This window comes from Salvelinus alpinus, chromosome 17, assembly GCF_045679555.1.
Source record: "Salvelinus alpinus chromosome 17, SLU_Salpinus.1, whole genome shotgun sequence".
NCBI lineage: Eukaryota > Metazoa > Chordata > Actinopteri > Salmoniformes > Salmonidae > Salvelinus > Salvelinus alpinus.
Window position 1 is genome coordinate 16,640,866 of NC_092102.1, and position 22,630 is coordinate 16,663,495.

At 39.8% G+C, this 22,630-nt stretch overlaps 1 protein-coding gene across 2 annotated transcripts in view; it reads right to left on the reverse strand.

Annotated features, from left to right (window-relative positions):
- Positions 1-5,404: 5,404 nt before the first annotated feature.
- The window catches only part of LOC139542321 (nuclear factor of activated T-cells, cytoplasmic 2-like), a 48,877-nt gene continuing 31,651 nt past the window's right edge, over positions 5,405-22,630 (reverse strand). The window contains exons 9-10 of one of the 2 annotated variants that reach the window (XM_071347597.1): positions 21,711-22,451; positions 5,405-6,608 (exon numbers count right to left, since the gene is read on the reverse strand). In XM_071347597.1, coding sequence (XP_071203698.1) covers positions 6,553-6,608; positions 21,711-22,451 — 797 coding nt within the window. In that variant the 3' untranslated portion in view covers positions 5,405-6,552. Of the gene's footprint in view, positions 6,609-21,704; positions 22,452-22,630 lie in introns of both variants that reach the window. The other variant, XM_071347596.1, reaches the window with a different exon arrangement.

A 22,630-nucleotide genomic window follows, 5' to 3' on the forward strand; every position in this document is an offset into this window, starting at 1 on the left:
AGGATAAGGAAAACTTGGAAGTACTAAAACGTACATGTCAAATTAACTGCAGAAAAGTCTTACACAAAATGACAACAGTAGTTTTATTGATATTTTAAAAATACAACTTTTGCTTCTGGAAAAATAGATATGAAAATTACAGGGTTTTAAGGAACATACATACATCAGATATAGAACAGAAAATGTAAACTATTGATTATTAAGCAAAATTAAGACTATGGCAGAAATGATTGCCTGCACTTAAGATGCAGAGATTTGTTAAAAACTGTGTAAAACATCTGAAACATAAATATAACCTGTTTCTCAAATGCAAACTTAATTTCAACATCACTTATATTAATATAGGCAGAGTATAATACCACATTAAGACAGCTATACAGTGGCTTGCGAAAGTATTCACCCCCTTGGTATTTCTCCTATTTTGTTTCCTTACAACCTGGAATTAAAATAGATTTTTGGGGGTTTGAATCATTTGATTTACACAACATGCCTACCACTGTGAAGATGCAAAATATTTTTTCTTGTGAAACAAACAAGAAATAAGACAAAAACACAGAAAACTTGAGCGTGCATAACTATTCACCCCCCCCCCCCCCCCAAAGTCAATACTTTGTAGAGCCACCTTTGCAGCAATTACAGCTGCAAGACTCTTGGGGTATGTCTATGGGATTTTTGCCCATTCTTCAAGGCAAAACTGCTTCAGCTCCTTCAAGTCGGATGGGTTCCATTGGTGTACAACAATCTTTAAGTCATACCACAGATTCTCAATTGGATTGAAGTCTGGGCTTTGGCCATTCCAAGACATTTAAATGTTTCCCCTTAAACCACTCAAGTGTTGCTTTAGCAGTATGCTTAGGGTCATTGTCCTGCTGGAAGGTGAACTTCCGTCCCAGTCTCAAATCTCTGGAAGACTGAAACAGATTTCCCTGTATTTAGCGCCATCCATCATTCCTTAAATTCTGACCAGTTTCCCAGTCCCTGCCGATGAAAAACATCCCCACAGCATGATGCTGCCACCACGCTTCACTCTGGGGATGGTTATCTCAGGGTGATGAGAGGTGTTGGGTTTGCGCCAGACATAGCGTTTTCCTTGATAGCCAAAAAGCTCAATTTTAGTCTCATCTGACCAGAGTATCTTCTTCCATATTTTTGGGGAGTCTCCCACGTGCCTTTTGGCGAACACCAAACATGTTTGCTTATTTTTTTTCTTCTGGCCACTCTTCCGTAAAGCCCAGCTCTGTGGAGTGTACGGCTTAAAGTGGTCCTATGGACAGATACTCCAATCTCCTCCGTGGAGCTTTGCAGCTCCTTCAGGGTTATCTTTGGTCTCTTTGTTGCCTCTCTGATTAATGACCTCCTTGCCTGGTCCGTGAGTTTTGGTGGGCGGTCCTCTCTTGGCAGGTTTGTTGTGGTGCCATATTCTTTCCATTTTTTAATAATGGATTTAATGGTGCTCTGTGGCATGTTCAAAGTTTCAGATATTTTTTTATAACCCAACCCTGATCTGTACTTCTGCACAACTTTGTCCCTGACCTGTTTGGAGAGCTCCTTGGTCTTCATGGTACTGCTTGCTTGGTGGTGCCCCTTGCTTTGTGGTGTTGCAGACTCTGGGGCTTTTCAGAACAGGTGTATATATACTGAGATCATGTGACAGATCATGTGACACTTAGATTGCACACAATTGGACTTTATTTAACTAATTATGTGACTTGTGAAGGTAGTTGGTTGCACCAGATCTTATTTAGGGGCGTCATAGAAAAGGGGGGAATACATATGCACGCACCACTCGTCCGGTAAGAATGTTTTAGAAATTTTTAAAACAAGTTATTTTTTCATTTCCCTTCACCAATTTGGACTATTTTGTGTATGTCTATTACACGAAATCCAAATAAACATCCATTTAAATTACAGGTTGTAATGCAACAAAATAGGAAAAACACAGAGGAGGATGAATACTTTTGCAAGGCACTGTATATGGCTTTTTGTATATTACTAAGACACTGGATTAACAAAACAAAAGAAAAGAAAAAGCAAGAAAACAACTGATGCAGTTCATAAAACATATTTTCTACCATACTCTATAACTTTGAAATTAAAAAACAGGCTTAACAGAAGCATTTATACAGTTGTAAGCAATTAACTATTTACAGATAAAGGGGAAAACTATTTCGTAAAGTATACATTCAGGATATTTCAAACATACTGTATGCTGTACATTGAGAGAATGGCTCGTACAGGCAGATTCAGTCTCTGGATCATTAACTTTTAAATCTCAGCACAAACAGTAATGGCATGAATTACTGGACACTGTTCAGGTTTACACTTTTTAAACTATATATAATCTAAGTAAAGCATCTTTTCTTTGGAATCTTCTTAAAAATGTTAACATATTGTATTGGATACGTAACAAAAGTCCCTTTCTGCACCAATGTAAGCTATCCCCTTTACACAATATAAAAGCACTTTAAGAGCACTTGGGAAAATGCTAGTATATACAGTCAGGTCCATAATTATTGGCAACCTTGATGAAGATGAGCAAAAAAGACTGTATAAAATAAATCATATAAATATTGAACTATATTGTATGCCAAAAAAATGGGAAATTATATTATTTTATACTAATACGATTTCTCAGAGAAATATATTTGATTAAATATTAAATAAAATGTGCAATAAGATTGGAGTCAAAATGATTGGCACCTCTGTTTTCAATACTCTAGCACCCTCCCCTTGTGAAGATAAACAACACTGAGCCTTTTTCTCAAACAAATGATGAGATTGGAGAACACGTTTGGAGGGATCTTAGACCATTCATCAATACAGAATATATATTTAATCTGGACTGGCCTCTTCAATTAAAACCATAGGTTTTCAATTGGGTTCATGTCCGTAGATTTTGTGGTCAATTAACCATTTCTTTGTGGATTTTGATAGTGCTTGGCATTAAAGTCTTGGTGGAGTTTCAGCCTCCAATCAGAGGCAACCAGTTTTTTTGGGGCTAAAATGTCCTGGTACTTGGTAAAGTTCATGATGCTGTTGAATTTAACAAGGTCCCTATGACCAGTGGAAGCAAAACAGCCCTATAACATCAAAGATCCACCACCTGATTTTACAGTAGATATGAGGTACTTTTCTGCATATGTTTGTTTTTCAACGCCAAACCCACCACTGGTGTCCGTGTCCAAAGAGCTCTATTTCCTGTCTTCTGACCATAGCATCAGTTCCAATCCAAGTGCCAATGCCGTTTATCAAACTTCCGTCCAGACTTTAACCCCATTGAAAATCTGTGGTTTGAATTGAAGAGGGCAGTCCATAAGAGCAAACAAAGCATATCAAGGATCTGAAAAAATTATATATGGAGGAATGGTCTAAGATCCCTCCCAACATGTTCTCCAATCTCTTAAAAACATTTTTGAAAAAGACTCTGTCATTATCCTCCCAAGGGGAGTGTGCTAGAGTATTGAAAACAGGAGTGCCAAAATTTTGACCCGTCTTTTTATTATTTTTTTTATTATTACTTGTTAAACAAAATCTCTTTCTCTGAGCAATTGTCTTATTATAAAATAATATAATTTCCAAATTTTGTTTGCATACAATATAGCTCAGTATTTGTATTATTTATTTTATAATGTCTTTTTGGTCAGCTTTATCAACAAGGTCAATAATTATGGACTGTACATGCAGGAAATCCTATTGCTTTCATGTTTGATTGTACATCAAAATACATGTATAATGAAAATGACACTGAACAAAGAAATCACAGCTCATCTTGGAAATGTGGGATTATCTTGGAAATGTAAGGCACAGTATGTACAGTACAGGTATGAATACTTGGGATGTTATTGTATATGCAGACAATAATAAGCACTACATATATTGTATATTGCTTGATTGTCATTGCGGGAAGAAAAAATAATTACACAAAAAACTATAGAAACAGAAATAGGTAGGCTATAATATCTGTTTTACACATATTATGTGCATTTTTCTCTCTGTATGAACTAAAAATGCCAAAGATTTTGATAAATGTTACAATCAAATAGGCAACTAATAAGTTGGGCACTCATGAGGCTGTATCACAACCATCCGTGACTGGGAGTCCCACATGGCGGCGCACAATTGGCCCAGAGTCGTCCGGCTTTGGCCAGTGTAGGCCGTCATTGTAAATAAGAATTTGTTTTAACTGACTTGCCCAGTTAAATAAAAGTTAAATAAAATAAAAAATAAAAAATGAGCACGCATACAGTGCTTTCAGAAAGTATTCACACCCCTTTTCCACATTTTTTTGTGTTAAAGCCCAAATTTAAAATGTATTAAATTTACATTTTGTGTCACTGGCCAACACACAATAACCCATTATGTCAAAGTGGAATTATGTTTTTAGATATTTTTTTTTACAAATTAATAAAATATGAAAAGCTGAAATGTCTTGAGTCAATAAGTATTAAACCCCTTTGTATTGGCAAGCCTAAATACATTCAAAAGTTAAAATATGCTTAACAAGTCACATAATAAGTTGCATGGACTCACTCTGTGTGCAATAAAATTGTTTAACATGATTTTTGAATGGCTACCTCACACACACATCTGTAAGGTCCCTCAGTCAAGCTGTTTTTTCAAACACAGATTCAACTACAAAGACCTGGGAGGTTTTCCAATGCCTCGCAAAGGGCAGCTATTGGTAGAGGGGTAAACATTTGAAAAGCAGACATTACATAACCCTTTGAGAATGGTGAAGTTATTAATTACACTTTGGATGGTGTATCAATACACCCAGTCACTACAAAGATACAGGAGTCCTTCCTAACTCAGTTGCCCGGAGAGGAAGGAAACCACTCAGGGATTTCACCATGAGGCCAATGGTGACTTTAAAACAGCTGTGAAAACTGAGAAATCAACGACATTGTAGTTACTCCACAATACTAACCTAATTGACAGAGTGAAAAGAAGGAAGTCTGTGCAGAATAAAAAATATTCCAAAACATGCATCCTGTTTGCAACACGGCACTACAGTAATACTGTAACAAATGTGGCAAAGCAATTCACTTTATGTCATGAATACAAAGTGTTATGTTTGGTGCAAATCCAATGCAACACATTACTGAGCACTATTCTCCATATTTTCAAGCATAGTGGTGGCTGCATTATGTTATAGGTATGCTTGTAATCGTTAAGGACTGGGGAGTTTTTCAGGATAAAAAATTAAGGGAATGGAGCTAAGCACAGGCAAAATCCTAGAAAAAAACCTGGTTCAGACTGCTTTCCACCAGATACTGGGAGATGAATTCACCTTTCAGCAGGCAAATGTTGCACAATCCAGGTGTGAAAGACTTACCTAGAAAGATTCACAGCTGTAATCGCTGCCAAATGGTGCCTCTACAAAGTATTGACTCGGAGGTGTGAATACTTGTCAATCAAATATTTCTGCATTTAATTTTCAATACATTTGCAAACATTTCTAATAACATGTTTTCACTTTGTCATTATGGGGTATTGTGTGTAGATGGGCGAGATTTTTTTTGAATCCATTTTGAATTCCGGCTGTAACGTAACAGCATATTGTGGAATAAGTCAAGGGTTATGAATTCTTTCTGAAGCCACTGAAAGACTAGAACAATACGCCATTACATTTCCACACTAATTCTTTCCTGTGTAAGGATTCACATGTAACTATTTGAATATAAGCCTTTTGAGGCTAATTCAATATTCAATCATTCATAGAGAAATGTACAATACTTTTTCTCTAAGCAGTTCAAAATAATAACCTGTATTGAAAACACTGGCCCAGATAAGGCCTCTTTGGCAAATCAACTGCTTATACATTAAGTTCATCACATGACTCAAACATAATGACGAAAAAAAACATTAAACATTGAAATAAAGACAACACACCATGTAAGAATACATATACACAACGATTCCCCTACTAAACAGTGCATATAACTTTGAAAAGCAAGAATATGGGGAAATGAACATTCTATCAAATATTTTTGGGGTTATTAGGATGGCAGTGTGCGTCTCCTTTAGAGTAGAAAGATGAGATGATCAAAGTAAGCTCAAGAAGAATTTTGGTCATTACATTTCATAACACAATACACATATCACAGTGCAATGCTGACATGTTGGCATATTTTATGCATGGTGTCATTAGTAGAAGTGTCAACAAGATGGGTTAGAGGGTGAAAGTTCCTTGAAAGGTTTGCATAAGGTTTTAACACCGAGTATTGCCACAACTACTGCCATGATTGTGACTTGCTTATGAATTTTCACCCTCTATTCTACAATATACAAAAAAACAAGGCACAATCTAGTTTACGATGACCCTAAAAATTAAGACTTTTTGGTAGAACGTTCTTTGGCATTGGGTAAAAGGCACTGAATTTTTAGCTGAGAAACAGTTATTTGAAGGAAAAGGACTGAACAGCCAAAATGCTGGTAGCTGATAGTTGATAGTTGTTATGGAGATGGACAGTTGGGCACACAGGGAAGAAGAAGAAGTTCCCGTGGCGACGCAGAGCGAGCTGCAGCTGTCCACTTCCTGTTTGCTGTCGTCTATGTCTGACCTCTGGCCTGCACTCCGGTCAGATCCTTCCTTATGATCTCGTTTACTACAGGGAGGAGAAGAGAAACAAGTACTGGGCGTTAGTTAGTCGGAGCATAAAATGTGTTTGATGTAATACTGTACTGTCATCTGTTCTTCCCAGGCAGCATTTCGCAGCTCCAGAGAGGGCAATTTTCACTTCTGGCCTTTTCATATTTTCCTTTCTCTTACAACAAATGCTCATAAAAAGGTACATTACATCGTAGAAAATGGCATAACATCTTGACAAAAACATACTGATCCGACAGTAAAACATCAAGGGACACAACACCAAGAACCGCTGATTACTCTGTGTCCAGGTTGGCTGTAGTAGCGATAACAGAAGATGCCGCAACAGTTCATGAGCTGCATTGGCACAGAGTGTCCACTAGGAGGAGGGCCTCAGTTTTCGATTCTACCGCTCTTTCAATTCCCCATTACTTCCTGTTGTTCTGCTGACAGCCAGGTGACACACAGCATGGGGGGAATAAATGGAAACTTTCACAGCTTCAGCGTTCTAAAAATAGACTCAGTCAAGGTGTGTAGAGTTCTTACACACACACCATGCCGTGTGTAAGGTGGGGGAAACACATTGTGATGTGATGAAACCTGTCTAAAGTTCATGTCTAAGAGCTCTGTGATGAGGTTAAATAAAGATGTATTAAAAACAGATCACCATCATTAAAGGCCCAGTGCAGTAAAAAATGTGATTTAACACAATTTGGAATTATACTGTGCAATTGTGAAAATAATGATAATGCCCTTTTAGTGTAGGAGCTGTTTGAAAAGACCACCTGAAATTTCAACCTGTTTTGGTTTGATGGAGTTTTGTCACTAGGTGGTAAATGACTTAATTGACCAATAAGTAGGAGTTACAAACCTCTCTGCCAATAACAGCTACTGTAGTTTTCAGTTTTCCCCTCCCCACACAGACCACTCCCAGACAATTCTAGAACAATTCTTGCTCGAGAAATCGCTCTTTGCTAAGAAGCTATTTTTGTATATTTTTGACCATTTTAATTGAAAACACAGTAAGGTACTTAATTGTTACCCATAAATTATCTGATATTAAGATAAAAACGTCTGCGTTGGACTTAAGTAATTCAGATATATTACCATTTGAAAAAGTCTACAAACAATGATTGTAAGCTTTCTCATTTAGCTTTAGATGATCAGTTTGTATGGGGACCATTACAACATATTTATAGGCCTATCGTGAAATATAAAAAATTATACCTATACTGCAAGTTGTCAAACTGAATACTGTATTGTATTCATAAACCACAGCCAGATGGTTAAATGAAAATGAAGAGTGATTGTATGACTTCATGAAACCTATAAGATTGCTACTGTAGCCGTAGCTTACACTACAACAGTATGTAATCACACTTTGATTCACATTGACAATAGGGAAAACCTGTAGTAAGCTCAGAGGAATGTCCAGTATGGTGAGCATGTAGTGTGTCCAGATAGCCCACATCCTCTGTACTGCAGTCTATCTGTCTTTATCAGTAACTAACAACTCCAACAGCTCTGGAAGCACACTGTGTATACTGGCACTATCACATAAGAGCCTGGCGCCATGGCTTCTTGTTGTGACTTAGGGAACATTTTAAGGCATGCCCAAAATGGAGGAATAATAGTGTGAAATTGGTTGACAGTGACGTCAATTGAGCCAAAATGCCTTTAATTCTAGTACATCTGTGATTTTAAAAGCTAACCACATTCATGTTTATGCGTGGTATACTATAACAACATGTTTTGAACATTCACAGGGAGGTTGGGTCTCAGTTAATACAGTAGTGTCACTGATATGAAGCATCCTAAAATATATGAAAATATGCTCAATCTTTTTTAAGAGGAAACCTTTTCACTTAAAAGGGATAAATGGGGTAAGTTAGTAAGCAATACCACTCAGGGTTTAGGGGAACTCAATATCCAACAGGCTTATAGGAGGCCTTTTTAAAGCATTGACCTATATAGTGGGACAAGGGTGCTGCCATTAAACAGCAAGTTAAGCGAAAACAGACACCGTCAACCAACCCACACAGACACACTCATCCCTGGCTGAGCAGTGGTGTGTACCAATGTAACTCCCTCAGACACACAACAGCCCTTACATGCTGACCACACCTCTCGCGTTGTGGTAATACTATGAAAGTTAGATGCCAATCGCCATATAAAGTCCAAAGAAGAAAAAGCCTGGAAGGATGAGAGATGACTAGAAACGATTCGGTTGACCGTTTTACGTGTGGATTAATTGTCGGAGTAGAGGACCTTGTGCATTTCAGGTAAAACAACTCAACATTTATATCCCAGGACAAATTAGCTAGCAAATGCAAGCTAGATAAATAGGACAAATTAGCTAGCAACTGCAAGCTAGCTAGCTAATTTGCCATAAATGTTTAATGCTTTTCGACCTGTCCACAAATTAATATAATTGGTTCAGAGTTTGTTTTAATATTTCAACCTGCGTGTTGTGAACGTGTTTGGTGTGGGGGGACAAAATCAATTTGCGCACGCGCGGGTCCGGTCTGGGCATGGTGTTACCCTAACTAATACTCAGTGAAACTGGTTGCAAAGTATGTACTAATACTGGAACCCTGTTTGTGTAGTTACAATTGAGATAAAACAGGTACAGTTAAGATAAAACATGATTCTGTAGTTTTCAATAACCTTTTCTTGTTATTGCAAGTCACTGAGTTATCTATCAGATATGCATTTTTTGCCTGACAAACAATTCAGAAGCTGATCAAAAACAGCCTGCCAGCAGAGCAAACTGTAGGCCCACTTCTATCATTAAGAGTAGCTGCTAGACTATCCTCCTCCCAGTCCTCTCGTTTCCTTCGGTCTCTGATCATCTGAAAGAGAAAATAAATAAATCATGGCTGTTTACAGCAGCTCAACACTAAGCACACTTTATGGAGCAGAGCAGAGCAGAGCTGAATCTGAAACAGGGAGGGCAAACCAACTAGAGCGGCCAAACCGGCCCGGTTGCTCCAGCTCTCTCTGCTCAACGTCCATGTTTATTTTATCCTCTAGTGGAATTCCCTTTGACACCTAATGCCTTAAAGAAACTTTCAACTACTCAACGGTGCCACAGGATTCTCCTGAGTATAAAAAAAGAGGGCTTAGAGAGGCGAGTGGTGCTCCAGAGCAAGGCAGGCTGGGAAGTTATACAGTAGAGAGCTTTAACTGAGCCTCATGAAGGGTTGGCACGGCCTGGCCATTTGAGGCTGGCCCAGGGAACACTCAGACTTGACCATACAATAGATGAGTGTCTGGCTTTAGAGTCCTGCACCAATAAACATGTTTGTTTACCAACCAGGGGTGGGAGAGAGACACACACACAGTACAGTAGCTGACTCAGTCACTTCACACTGCCTCCTATGAGGTGGTGGTGGAGTGTGAGTGAGTGAGTGAGTGAGTGAGTAAGTGAGTGAGTAAGTGAGTGAGTGAGTGAGTGAGTAAACTTCTCAGAATACAGTACTCTTTAACCCAGTTTAGTTTTTTAACTCTGGTTCTCTGTGTGACCATGGGCATGTTGCTATTGTTGTCGTTGATCTGCTCGCTCATAAGTGGGACGTAAGGGACCTGAAACTAATCTGGGCTCGGCATGCTGTTATTGTGTGCTTTATCTCTGAATAGTAGCTGTCTCTCCTTTCACCTGCTGGACTATTTTCACCTGTGCCACTGCCTCTGGGGTTAATTCCAGTCAGTTTCACTACAACTGTAGCATAAGTGGGCATGGAAAGATGCAGATACAAGAGTGTATCGTGACTCACTTTCTAAGTTGTAGACAGCACCTTCACAGTACAAGACAGTGTAAGCCTATATATGAGCAAAGACACTAGCTTCTAGAAGAGGCCTTTAGAGTACAGTATGTGAAGCCCATTCCATGTTTTAGTTTTACTCAGTTAAATACATTGCTTTCTTCTATTGCCCTTTATCTCGGTCACACCACAGAGAGCAGCACTACCAAGATGACACAGTTCTATAATCGAAACCACAGAATCATGACGCTCCAGAGTTAAAACCTTTTCGAAATGAGCAAGGTGTGAAAGACATCTGAGTGACTAATTTGAGAATCTTATTTCTCTGAAAACATCTTTGTGAAGTTCAAATAAATTAATGTTTATGGCATAAACCACACCTTGACATCTAAGTAGTGAAAGACAATGGGACTTTCTGCATTCCCCATCTTCCTGTGCTTTGTTTGAAGAGAGGGTTTTAAGGTGGAGCGGGGGTGCGTAACTACAAGTGGCACTGGGGGGGTGGATTCACACCCTACAACTGAAGGCTGTGTTTAAACTGCTCTCTCAAACTGCACCTATAGCCAACACACTATCACAGATTATCGTGAAATACAGTAGACACAAATGACTTATTAAAAATTCTTGACAGGCACACACAAAAAAATTGTGTCCACCACACAATTTTCTAAATATTATGTTTTTGTGTCGACCACATGATTTTCTGCTTCATAACGCATTTGTGATTTTCTTCATAACGAATTAAAAATATTTGGTGGCTAAAGTTAGCTAGGTTAGCGAAGGGGCTAACCTTACCTAGGCTAGGGGTTAAGGGTTAGGAATTAAGGTTAGGGGTTAAGGTTAGAGTTAGGCGTTAAGGTTAAGGTTAGGGTTAGGTAAAATGTTAGCTAAGTAGTTAAAAAGTAGAAATAAGATAAACCTGAGATATACATTCATCCACCTGGCAAATCTCATCTTGACCATCCAGAATACAACACACACGTTTTCTACTGCCAAGGAGGCTCAAGACTTCTGCGATAAGCACACAAAATGTCCAACACACAATGGGAAGAGCTGACAGATCTAGGCTTTTGGCTGACACAATATTCAGGTATGCTATCCACGCACAATCGTGCAGCCTAGCCTATGGCTGTGGTGCTGCCCTCAGCATAAGTCAATGATGAGAAACCCCTCTCAATTGGGTAAAAGGAACACTATTATTATTTCTGAACATTGGACTTCGTTATTATTAGATTGCCTATGTTCCAGGACATTTCGACATTGATGACTCCGCGCCAATTAATGAAAAATGTACAATATATTGAAGAGCCATACAGACTGGGATTGCTTCCTTACGGGGCTACAGCACATTACACCCCTATGGGCTAAACTGTTCAAGATAGATTGTCAGTCCCATATGGGCTTCCACACAATTCCTTTTTGCTTGTGTTTTATTCTTCCTCCTATGTTTAAGGTCATTTAGAGTATATTGCTAATAATAGTGAGGATGTGACTGTTTAGGCTTGTATTTCAGTTGCAATATTTCGATTAAAAAAAAATCTGCAAACTTAAATGTAAAGGTCTGAAGGGGTTAATTATTAGTTACTTTATGTTTTACTTTAATTATGTTTCGCAACACCTTAAGACCCCCCAACATATATGCTGTTTAAGACATGTTATAGATAAGGGGAGGGAAGGGGGGAATGGTTCACTGGGTGGGTTTCCCTGTGGGTCCTGCTTTTTGTTTCACATCCATGGGCTTTTTAACACTAAAGATAATAATTACAACATTAATACTACTTTTTTTAACAATGGCAACGCTAGCTATTCTCTCTTGAAATTTGAAAGGCCTAAACTCACATATTAAACGTTCCAGCTGTCTTGATATCCTAAGAAGAAACCATATTGATATAGCAATGTTCAAAAGAAACACACCTGCTCCAAAAGGACACACAGAAAAGAGAACCATTTGTGACTCGTTTCACGAAACTAGGCATATGTCCCGTGTCACTTCTTCACAGGAGAGGCATTTGAACATTTTTATTTATTTTTAAAATGTGTTTTTTTTTGTCTGAAATGCCTTCTGGAACATGTGAACTTTCATGTGCCCTAATAACAAATGTGTATGTCATGTGCAAATATGAATAAAATTGTAAAATTACGAGCCTAGTTGGTTTAGCCACAGAAAAAGTCAGGAACCTTCCCGCTAGCCATGAATGGCTGAGATAATGGATGGGCTGGACATGCCGAGAGATGAGTTCGGATTGGTCTGCCATATAGCACTTCTGTCTATAACATGAGCTGCTTAGTATGTGTAGGTAATCCTTTCTAAAGCGGCTTTTTTGAAAGCTATCACAAAGAACTGCAAAAGTGTTGATAAGGCTCTCCACTGTCTGGATGACTGCATTTTGAAATCAATGGAATGCGGTGGAAGAAGAATATGATAGCTAAGGAGATGGAGAAAATTCTGGCATTTGTTGGCAAATGCGGAGGGAGTCGAAAAGAGAACACAGAAGGCTGTTGTATAAGCTGTTTAATAAAAATCTCTGGATTACATCTTCAAACTAAGGGCAACCATGGCATCCGTGACAGAGAGGGAGAAGCGTTCATCCATGTATACACGGGTAAGAGAGTCTAGCCAGCTACATTTTTCAGATATTATACATTTCTAATTTAGTCAGTCATTTTCATTGCAAGTTAAAGCTTACTGTTAGCTAGCTAGCTAACGTTATTTGGCTGGCTGACTCGCTAGCTAACGCCTTTTTTATGATCTGTGAAGTAATATTATTTTCTATCTCAGAGCCATTTGCATATTTTTGTTATAATGTTAGCTAGCTAGCTAGTTGGTTAGCTTCAGCAACCTGTAGATTCATGCAGGGTAGTAATGTTACACTATGATTTGGGATTATGGTTCATGGAGTCTTAACATGTCTTAAGAAAAGACTCCAATATGCAAGTAACCATTTCACTGTACCGTTTACACCTTCGGTATCCTGTGCATGTGACAAATAAACTTTGATTTTATTTGATATAGTGTGTGTTTACCAGACACAGTAATGTGAAGAACAACATGACCTGGACCAAATTAGTCAAAGTCAAATTAGGATATAACATAAGGCCAACGAGACAGGTTCTAAAATTCTCCTATAGAATAGCCTGCTTTTATTTCGACACTCACACTCACAACCGTAAACTATTTTCTGTAATTAGCTCGCCATTGACTTGTAAATAATAACATTGTTGTGAGTTTCTTTTCCTGTAATCATGAATACAAATTAGGTCAAGTTTAGACGCTGTCAGCTACAATTGAAGTCGGAAGATTACATACACTTATGTTGGAGTCATTAAACTCGTTTTTCAACCACTCCACAAATTTCTTGTTAACAAACTATAGTTTTGGCAAGTCGGTTAGGACATCTACTTTGTGCATGACACAAGTAATTTTTCCAACAATTGTTTACAGGCAGATTATTTCACTTATAATTCACTGCATCACAATTCCAGCAGTTCAGAAGTTTACATACACTAAGTTTACTGTGCCTTTAAACTGCTTGGAAAATTCCAGAAAATGATGCCATGGCTTTAGAAGCTTCTGATAGGCTAATTGACATCATTTGAGTCAATTGGAGGTGTACCTGTGGATGTATTTCAAGGCCTACCTTCAAACTCACTGCCTCTTTGCTTGACATCATGGGTAAATCAAAATAAATTAGCCAAGACCTCAGAAAAATAATTGTAGACCTCCACAAGTCTGGTTCAGCCTTGGGAGCAATTTCCAAACGCCTGATGGTACCACGTTGATCTGTACAAACAATAGTACACAAGTATAAACACCATGGAACCACGCAGCCGTCATACCGCTCAGGAAGGAGAATTGTTCTGTCTCCTAGAGATGAACGTACTTTGGTGCGAAAAGTGCAAATCAATCCCAGAACAACAGCAACTGCTCCAAAACCGCCATAAAAAAGCCAGACTGCGGGTTGCAACTACACATGGGGACAAAGATCGTACTTTTTGTTTCATCCTCTGGTCTGATGAAACAAAAATAGAACTGTTTGGCCGTAATGACCACCATTATGTTTGGAGGAAAAAGGGGGAAAGCTTGCAAGCCGAAGAACACCATCACAACCGTGAAGCACGGGGGTGGATGCATCATGTTGTGGGGGTGCTTTGCTGCAGGAGGGACTGGTGCACTTCACAAAATAGATGGTATCATGAGGCAGGACAATTATATGGATATATTGAAGCAACATCTCAAGACATCAGTCAGGAAGTTGAAGCTTGGTCGCAAATGGGTCTTCCAAATGGACAATGACCCCAAGCATACTTCCAAAGTTGTGGCAAAATGGCTTAAGGATAACAAAGTCAAGGTATTGGAGTGGCCATCACAAAGCCCTGACCTCAATCCTATAGACAATTTGTGGGCAGAACTGAAAAAGCGTGTGCGAGCAAGGAGGCCTACAAACCTGACTCAGTTACACCAGCTCTGTCAGGAGGATTGGGCCAAAATTCACCCAACTTATTGTGGGAAGCTTGTGGAAGGCTACCCGAAACGTTTGACCCAAGTTAAACAATTTAAAGGCAATGCTACCAAATACTAATTGAGTGTATGTAAAATTCTGACCCACTGGGAAGGTAATGAAAAAAATAAAAGCTGAAATAAATCATTCTCTCTACACTATTATTCTGACATTTCACATTGTTAAAATAAAGTGGTGATCCTAACTGACCTAAGACAGGGAATTTTTACTAGGATTAAATGTCAGGAATTGTGAAAAACTGAGTTTAAATGCATTTGGCTAAGGTGTATGTAAACCTCCGACTTCAACTGTATATGATATGTTCATTATTAGCTAGAATATTACAAGCTAGAAACAAACCAAACCAGTCTGACGTTTTTGTGTTTATACTTTTTCATAACGACAATGACAAGTTTGATGTCGGACGACAATAGAATGTGCATGATGTCACTGCGACAACTGTAAACAGACATGTCAATAGACATAGTATAAATCAGCCGTAAGTCTTGGTTGTACACTACCGTAGTCACTGTTTAGCCCATGGCCTCACATGTGAATCCGTAAAGAGATGAGTGGGGATAAGGCTTAAGAGGGTGTGAACGATGCAGAATGGGTGTAGGCAGAGAAGAGCTCTCCAGTAGGTGTACCAAAATATTCTAGGGTCATTTTCTGGAGAAAAAAAAAGTTGATCAACTTTCAAAGCAGAATTTCTTTCCCATTGTAACTCAACTGTAATGTTTGATATACCATTTTCTAGCTCCGAGTCTCTACTTTTATCCAAAGTAAAAAAAACACTGCTACATAAGACTGAATCGAGCCGGTACATATGTACAAACTGGCTGCTTTTTCATCAACCCCAAACAACACTAAAGGTGTAATCATAACGATACATAATAAATTAAACATTTCAAAAAGTCCAAGAAGGCAGAATCCCTTTCCTGAAATGTATCCATAATGGAAAGAAAATTGCCTCTATTAATGTGTATGCTACAAATTCATATGATCCTACGTTTTTTGATTCTCTGAACAGCATATAGTGGTTGAAATACCACACTCAAAACAACAGTTTACGCAGACTTTTTCAAATCCATTGTATTTTCCACATAGATTCCACATCCCAATACAAAGACAAATTACGTTGAAACAATGTTGATTTAACCAGTTTGTATGTTTAATGAGATTTTTAGGGATATTGTTCTAGTAGCTACCAGAATAAAAGTCCAGAACAGAGGGAAGACATTAGAGAGAGAGAGATATTGGTAGGGAGCTCTCAGATCAACACCTTGTAATAGGGAGGAGCAAACACAGTCCACCCAGTATGACTCTCCCAGATACTCTGTGTTAAATCAGAAACAGTAAACGCTGTTGCTGTTTACTGAGGGAAACCCTGTTAGGCCATCTAAAACAAAATTCCACTCGTCCACTGCTGGACCCATTTCTCAGTTTCATTTTTTCCATCTGAACTCAGCCCTTTCCTTTTTCCTGCTGCTGTTGCCTCCCGACTCCCACCCTAAGCGCTATCTTATGGAGATCAGACCGGATTTTCTGGAGGAGAGCAGCTGCAAATAGGATTTTCTTGTGCCAGATTGGCAGAATCTTGGGCCAGGGATGGAAAAAAGCAAATCCTCTAGTGTGTTCCCCACAGAATTGAGGGGTGTGGGGCCAAAGGAAACCCCAGCCAAGTATAACAAACAAAGAGGCTTTCCCGGGCTCTCTGAAACAGCCCATTCCACTGTTTGACAATGGTTACCATGGAACTTGTTTTTCAGATTCATAACAGTGTCAACACATCCAGGCGGTCAGTCAGGAGAGCTGGCTGCTTAATTTTTTCCTTTTTTTCTGTTGTTTTATAAAAAAAATTGAAAGAAAGAGAAAAAAGAGAAGTCTCATTTCCTGGTCTGTAGTGATGCCAGAGAAATCCCTCTCTCTCTCTATTTCTTACTGGGTTGTGCTGAACTGAACAACATGGTGATCCTTCAAACCACAGATCACCAGGGTTACAACACTTCCACATGGTCTAGGACATGACCTGTCACTGACGAGGACTAGCTACCTCCCCAACCAAAGAGAGGTTTAAAGGCACAACATCATTATCAGGTCTGGTGATCACACTGCAACAACATGTAGTTTGGATGTGGTCTGTTTTTCTGATCTCACAGGGGGATAATGGGGCTGACATGGGTAAGTATAAATATATGATTCATAATCCATGTTATTTCCACATTGAGTGGAAAACTAAGTTGAACATATGTAACTACATCTCCTGGCCTGGCAACTGGGAAGGATTGTTGTTAAAGTGCACATGTGATTAGGGAATAATTTATGTTTGTCCATCATTTGAACAGGATTGATCAGTTACGTGAACCAATCTATCGTTTTGGTTTAAACTATTTTTTAAAGAAACACTGACATCTAATAGTCAAATCATAATGTAAATGCAGGTCAGCTGCTTCTAATATTTTTGGCCATTTTCTGTTGTTTTGTGGTAGAAAACTGAGCTCGTCAAGCATAACATGTCAACCCTGCTACCCATAGATAGATACAGTACCAGTAAAAAGTTTGGACACACCTACTCATTCAAGGGTTTTTCTTATTTTTACTATTTTCTACATTGTAGAAAAATTGTGAAGACATCAAAACTATGAAATCACACATATGAAATCATGTAGTAACCAAAAAAGCGTTAAACAAATCTAAATATATTTTATATTCTTCAAAGTAGCCACCCTTGACGACAGCTTTGCACACTCTTGGCATTCTCTCAACCAGCTTCACCTGGAATACTTTTCCAACAGTCTAGGAGTTCCCACATTTGCTGAGCACTTGTTGGCTGCTTTTCCTTCACTCATGCACAACTCATCCCAAACCATCTCTATTGGGTTGAGGTCAGGTGATTGTGGAGGCCAGGTCATCTGATGCAGCACTCCATCACTCTCCTTCTTGGTCAAATAGCCCTTACACAGGCTGGGGGTGTGTTGTGTCATTGTACTGATGAAAAACAAATTATAGTCCCACTAAGCACAAACCAGATGGGATGGCATATCGCTGCAGAATGCTGTGGTAGCCATGCTGGTTAAGTGTGCCTTGAATTCTAAATAAATCACAGACAGTGTCACCAGCAAAGCACCCCCCTAACATCACACCTCCTCCTCCATGCTTCACAGTGGGAACCACACATGCGGAGATCATCAGTTCATCTGCTATGCGTCTTACAAAGACACGGCGGTTGGAACCCAAAATCTCAAATTTGGACTCATCAGACCAAAGGACAGATTTCCACCAGTCTAATGTCCATTGTTCGTGTTTCTTGGCACAATCAAGTCTCTTCTTATTATTGGTGTCCTTCAGTAGTGGTTTCTTTGCAGCAATTTGACCATGAAGGTCTGATTCACGCCGTCTCCTCTGAACAGTTGATGGTGAGATGTATCTGTTACTTATCTGTAATGTATCTGTAACTCTGTGAAGCATTTATTTGGGCTGCAATTTCTGAGGCAGGTAACTCTAATGAACTTATCCTCTGCAGCAGAGGTAACTCTGGGTCTTCCTTTCATGTGGTGGTCCACATGAGAGCCAGTTTCATCATAGCACTTGATGGTTTTTGCGACTGCACTTGAAGAACCTTTGAAAGTTCTTGAAATGTTCCGGATTAACTGACCTTCATTTCTTAAAGTAATGATGCACTGTCATTTCTCTTTACTTATTTGAGCTGTTCTTGCCATAATATGGACATGGTCTTTTACCAAATAGGGCTATCTTCTGAATACCACCCGTACCTTGTCACAACACAATTGATTGGCTCAAACACATTAAGAAATAAATAAATTCCACAAATTCACATTTAACAAGGCACAACTGTTAATTGAAATGCATTCCAGGTGACTACCTCATGAAGCTGGTTGAGGGAATGACAAGTGTGCAAAGCTGTCATCAAGGCAAAGGGTGGCTACTTTGAAGAATCTTTGTTTAACAATTTTTTGGTTACTACATGATTCCATATGTGACTCGTTTCAGGAAACTAGGCGTATGTCGCGGGTCACTACTTCACAGGAGAGCCATTTTAATGTAAACTTTTTAAAATCAAAATGTGTTTAGGCAGAAATGCCTTCTGGAACATGTGAACTTTCATGTATCTTAATAACAGACGTGTATGCCATCTGTAAATACGAATAAAATTGTTAAATTACGAGCCTATTTGGTTTAGCCACAGAAAAAGTGGGCAACCTTCCCGCTAGCCATGATTGGCTGGGCTAATGAGTGGGATGGACATGCCGAGAGATGAGTTCGGATTGGTCTGCCATATAGCATGCTTCTGTCTATTTGAGCTGGTCAGTATGTGTAGGTAATCCTGTCTGACGTGGCGTAAAACAAAATGTATTATGTAGTACGTGTAATAAGTGTTGCTCTCCACTTTCTTGAGGACCGCGTTTTGAAATCATTGGAATTAGAGTATGATAGCTAAGGAGAAGGAGAAAACACCTGTCTCCGGATTACATCTTCAATCTAAGGGCAACCATGGCATCCATGAAAGGGAGAAGCATGCATATATGATGTATACGGGTAGACGTTTCTAATTTTGACAGAAAGTCGTTTTCATTTCAAGTTAAAGTGTACTGTTAGCTAACGTCAGCTGGCTGGGTCGCTAGCTAACGTTACATGTATGATCTTATTATTTGTATCTAAGAGCCATTTGCTTTGCTAGTTATAGCCTAATGTTAGCTAGCTAACATTGAACCTGGTTGGTTAGCTACCTGCAGATTCATGCAGGGTAGTAACGTCATGAGTTGGGATTATGGTTCATTGTTTACCTAGCTGGCTAGCTACATGTCTTAACAAAAGACTCCACTATGCAAGTAACCATTTCAATAGAATGTCACTGCAACAACTGTTGATAGACGTAGCTGGTAAATTCGCACTGGCTATCTACTCCGATTTCAGAGCACTCTCGTCTGAGTATGCCAGAGTGCAAAATAACTGACAAATTTACGAACGCTCAACACCCGTTGAATATGGCCGGTGTCGGTAAATGTTGGAAAAAAGCGTAAATTGTTGCCAGCAGCACAGTTACACTCACCAACATTCTGGTTATACATAAAAACATCCAGCTCTGCTTGGGTGAGTAAAATGGTCAGTGAGCTGTTCTCTCATTTGTGTTTGGAAGTAGCAAGCAATGTAGCTAATGTTAGCCAGTTAGCTTGGGTGCTTGACTGTTGTTGTTATGATAGAATGCTCAGATCAACCCTTAAAGAGATGGTTGGGGCTAAAGCTTAAGAGGGTGTGAACAATGCTGAACGGGTGTAGACAAAGAAGCGCTCTCCAGTAGGTACCAAAACATTCAAAGGCTATTTTCTCTAAAGTGAAGTTACAAGTTTATCAACTTTCAAATCAGAATTACTTTCCCATTGTTCCTCAAATGCAGTGTATTATATACCATTTTGTAGCTCTGTGTATCTGCTTTTATCCAATGTAAAAGATACCATTTCAAATATTGCTACATAAGACCGAATCAAGGCAGTCGGTCACATATGTGTTATTTCATAGTTTTGATGTCTTCACTATTATTCTACAACGTAGAAACTAGTAAAAAATTAAGAAAAACCCTGGAATGAGTAGGTGTGTCCAATCTTTTGATTGGTACTGTAGACTAGAAATGTTTTAACAATTTTTTTTGTGTGAACCTCCCTGTTGCACACAACAAGCTTCCATTCAACCCTGTTACAGTCAACCCTGTTTCTGGCCCATTCTATAGTCTTTTTATAAAAAAAAAATGTACGCTACAGAGGTTTTGTATCATTTCAGCCAGTAGTTTTAAAAGTAGAGGTCACGAGCCAAAGCGCGTCTCAGAAAAATGTGCACAATTGTGTACAACGTCATCCACTTCATATCATATGGTACAGCCTGCAAAATAAATATATACACTACAGTTCAAAAGTTTGGGGTCACTTAGAAATGTCCTTGTTTTTGAAAGAAAAGCACATTTTGTCCATTAACAAAACATCAAATTGATCAGAAATACAGTGTGGACATTGTTAATGTTGTAAATGACTATTGTAGCTGGAAACGGCAGATTTGTTATGGAATATCTACATAGGCGCACAGAGACCCATTATCAGCAACCATCACTCCTGTGTTCCAATGGCACGTTGTATTAGCTTATCCAAGTTTGGCTAATTGATTGATTATTAGAAAACCTTTTTGCAAATATGCTAGCACAGCTGAAAACTGTTGTTCTGATTAAAGAAGCAATAAAACTGTCCTTCTTTAGACTACTTCTATCTGGAGCATCAGCATTTGTGGGTTCGATTACAGGCTCAAAATGGCCAGAAACAAAGACCTTTCTTATGAATCTCATCAGTCTATTCTTGTTCTGAGAAATAAAGGCTATTCCATGCGAGAAATTGCTAAGAAACTGAAGATCACGTACAACGCTGTGTACTACTCCCATCACAGAACAGCACAGACTGGCTCTAACCAGAATAGAAAGAGGAGTGGGAGGCGCCGGTGCACAACTGAGCAAGAGAACAAGTACATTAGAGTGTCTAGTTTGAGAAACAGACACCTCACAAGTCCTCAACTGGCAGCTTCATTAAATAGTACCCGCAAAATACCAGTCTCAACGTTAACAGTGAAGAGGCGACTCTGGGATGCTGGCCTTCTAGGCAGAGTTCCAAAGAAAAAGCCATCTCTCAGACTGGTCAATAAAAAGAAAAGATTAAGATGGGGAAAAGAACACAGACCCTGGACAGAGGAACTTTGCAGAGAAGGCAAATAACAAAATCGCATGGATGTTACACCACCATGCATCATTCAAGAGCATTAATTATATTGATGTATAAAAGCCTGGCACTAACTTACACTCACCGTCATCAAGGTACATTTGATCCAGGTTCTCCTCCTTGACTGTGACCCGTCCTCCAGGGAGGCTGGCTCTCTGCTCCTCTCCAGGGGGGCATCTCTGGGCCTCCATCCCACCAGGGGAAGACCTGCCCTTGGGCACCGCCTTGGGCACATAGGGCTGCTGCTGGATCACTGTGGTGGGGTAATGTTGGGGGGAGTGGGCCGAGATAGGGGAGTGAGCTTGGGCTCCAGACTGCTGAGGGTAGCCATCACAGTAGATGATGTGCTGATGGTTGTCAGGCTGGAGAGGTGGAGGGTCGCTTCCCCGGAGCAGGTGTTGGTTGTTGGGGGAGAACTGGATGATGGAGGGGTGCTGGCCCTGGCCCCCTCCATGCTGCTGGGCCCCCAGCGGGGACGACTGGGCTGGGGAGCCCGTGTGGACCAGGACGGAACGGTGTGTGTCGGGCATCACCCGCATCCCCCCAGTTTGCTGGTAGAGCCCCCCGGGACTGCCGCTCAGACTCTTGCCCCCACGGGAGTACACAATGGCTGGGCTCTGCTGCTGGAAGCAGGTGTCTGGGACGGGGGTGGGGAGCCCGGAGCGGACCTGCTGGCAGGAGGCCATGCTGGAGACCAGGCCGTTGTCTGGTTGGATGATCCCACGGGACCCAGGGCTGTGGTGGTAGTAGGACTGGGGGGACACACCCATAATCTGGGTCATGGAGAAAGGATAGTCATCCACAGGCTCTGTTTTAATGGACGGGACTGTGGGAGAGACGGAAGACAACAGAGATATGAGTGGGGGTTAAGTCATACTGCTTAAAGTAACTATAATCTACTACACCAATCATATATCTTAGTGACATATTAATGACATGGAATAACATGTGACTTGATATCATTCCTACATAATTGTATTACTCTTTCACAGAAGCACCCCAAAA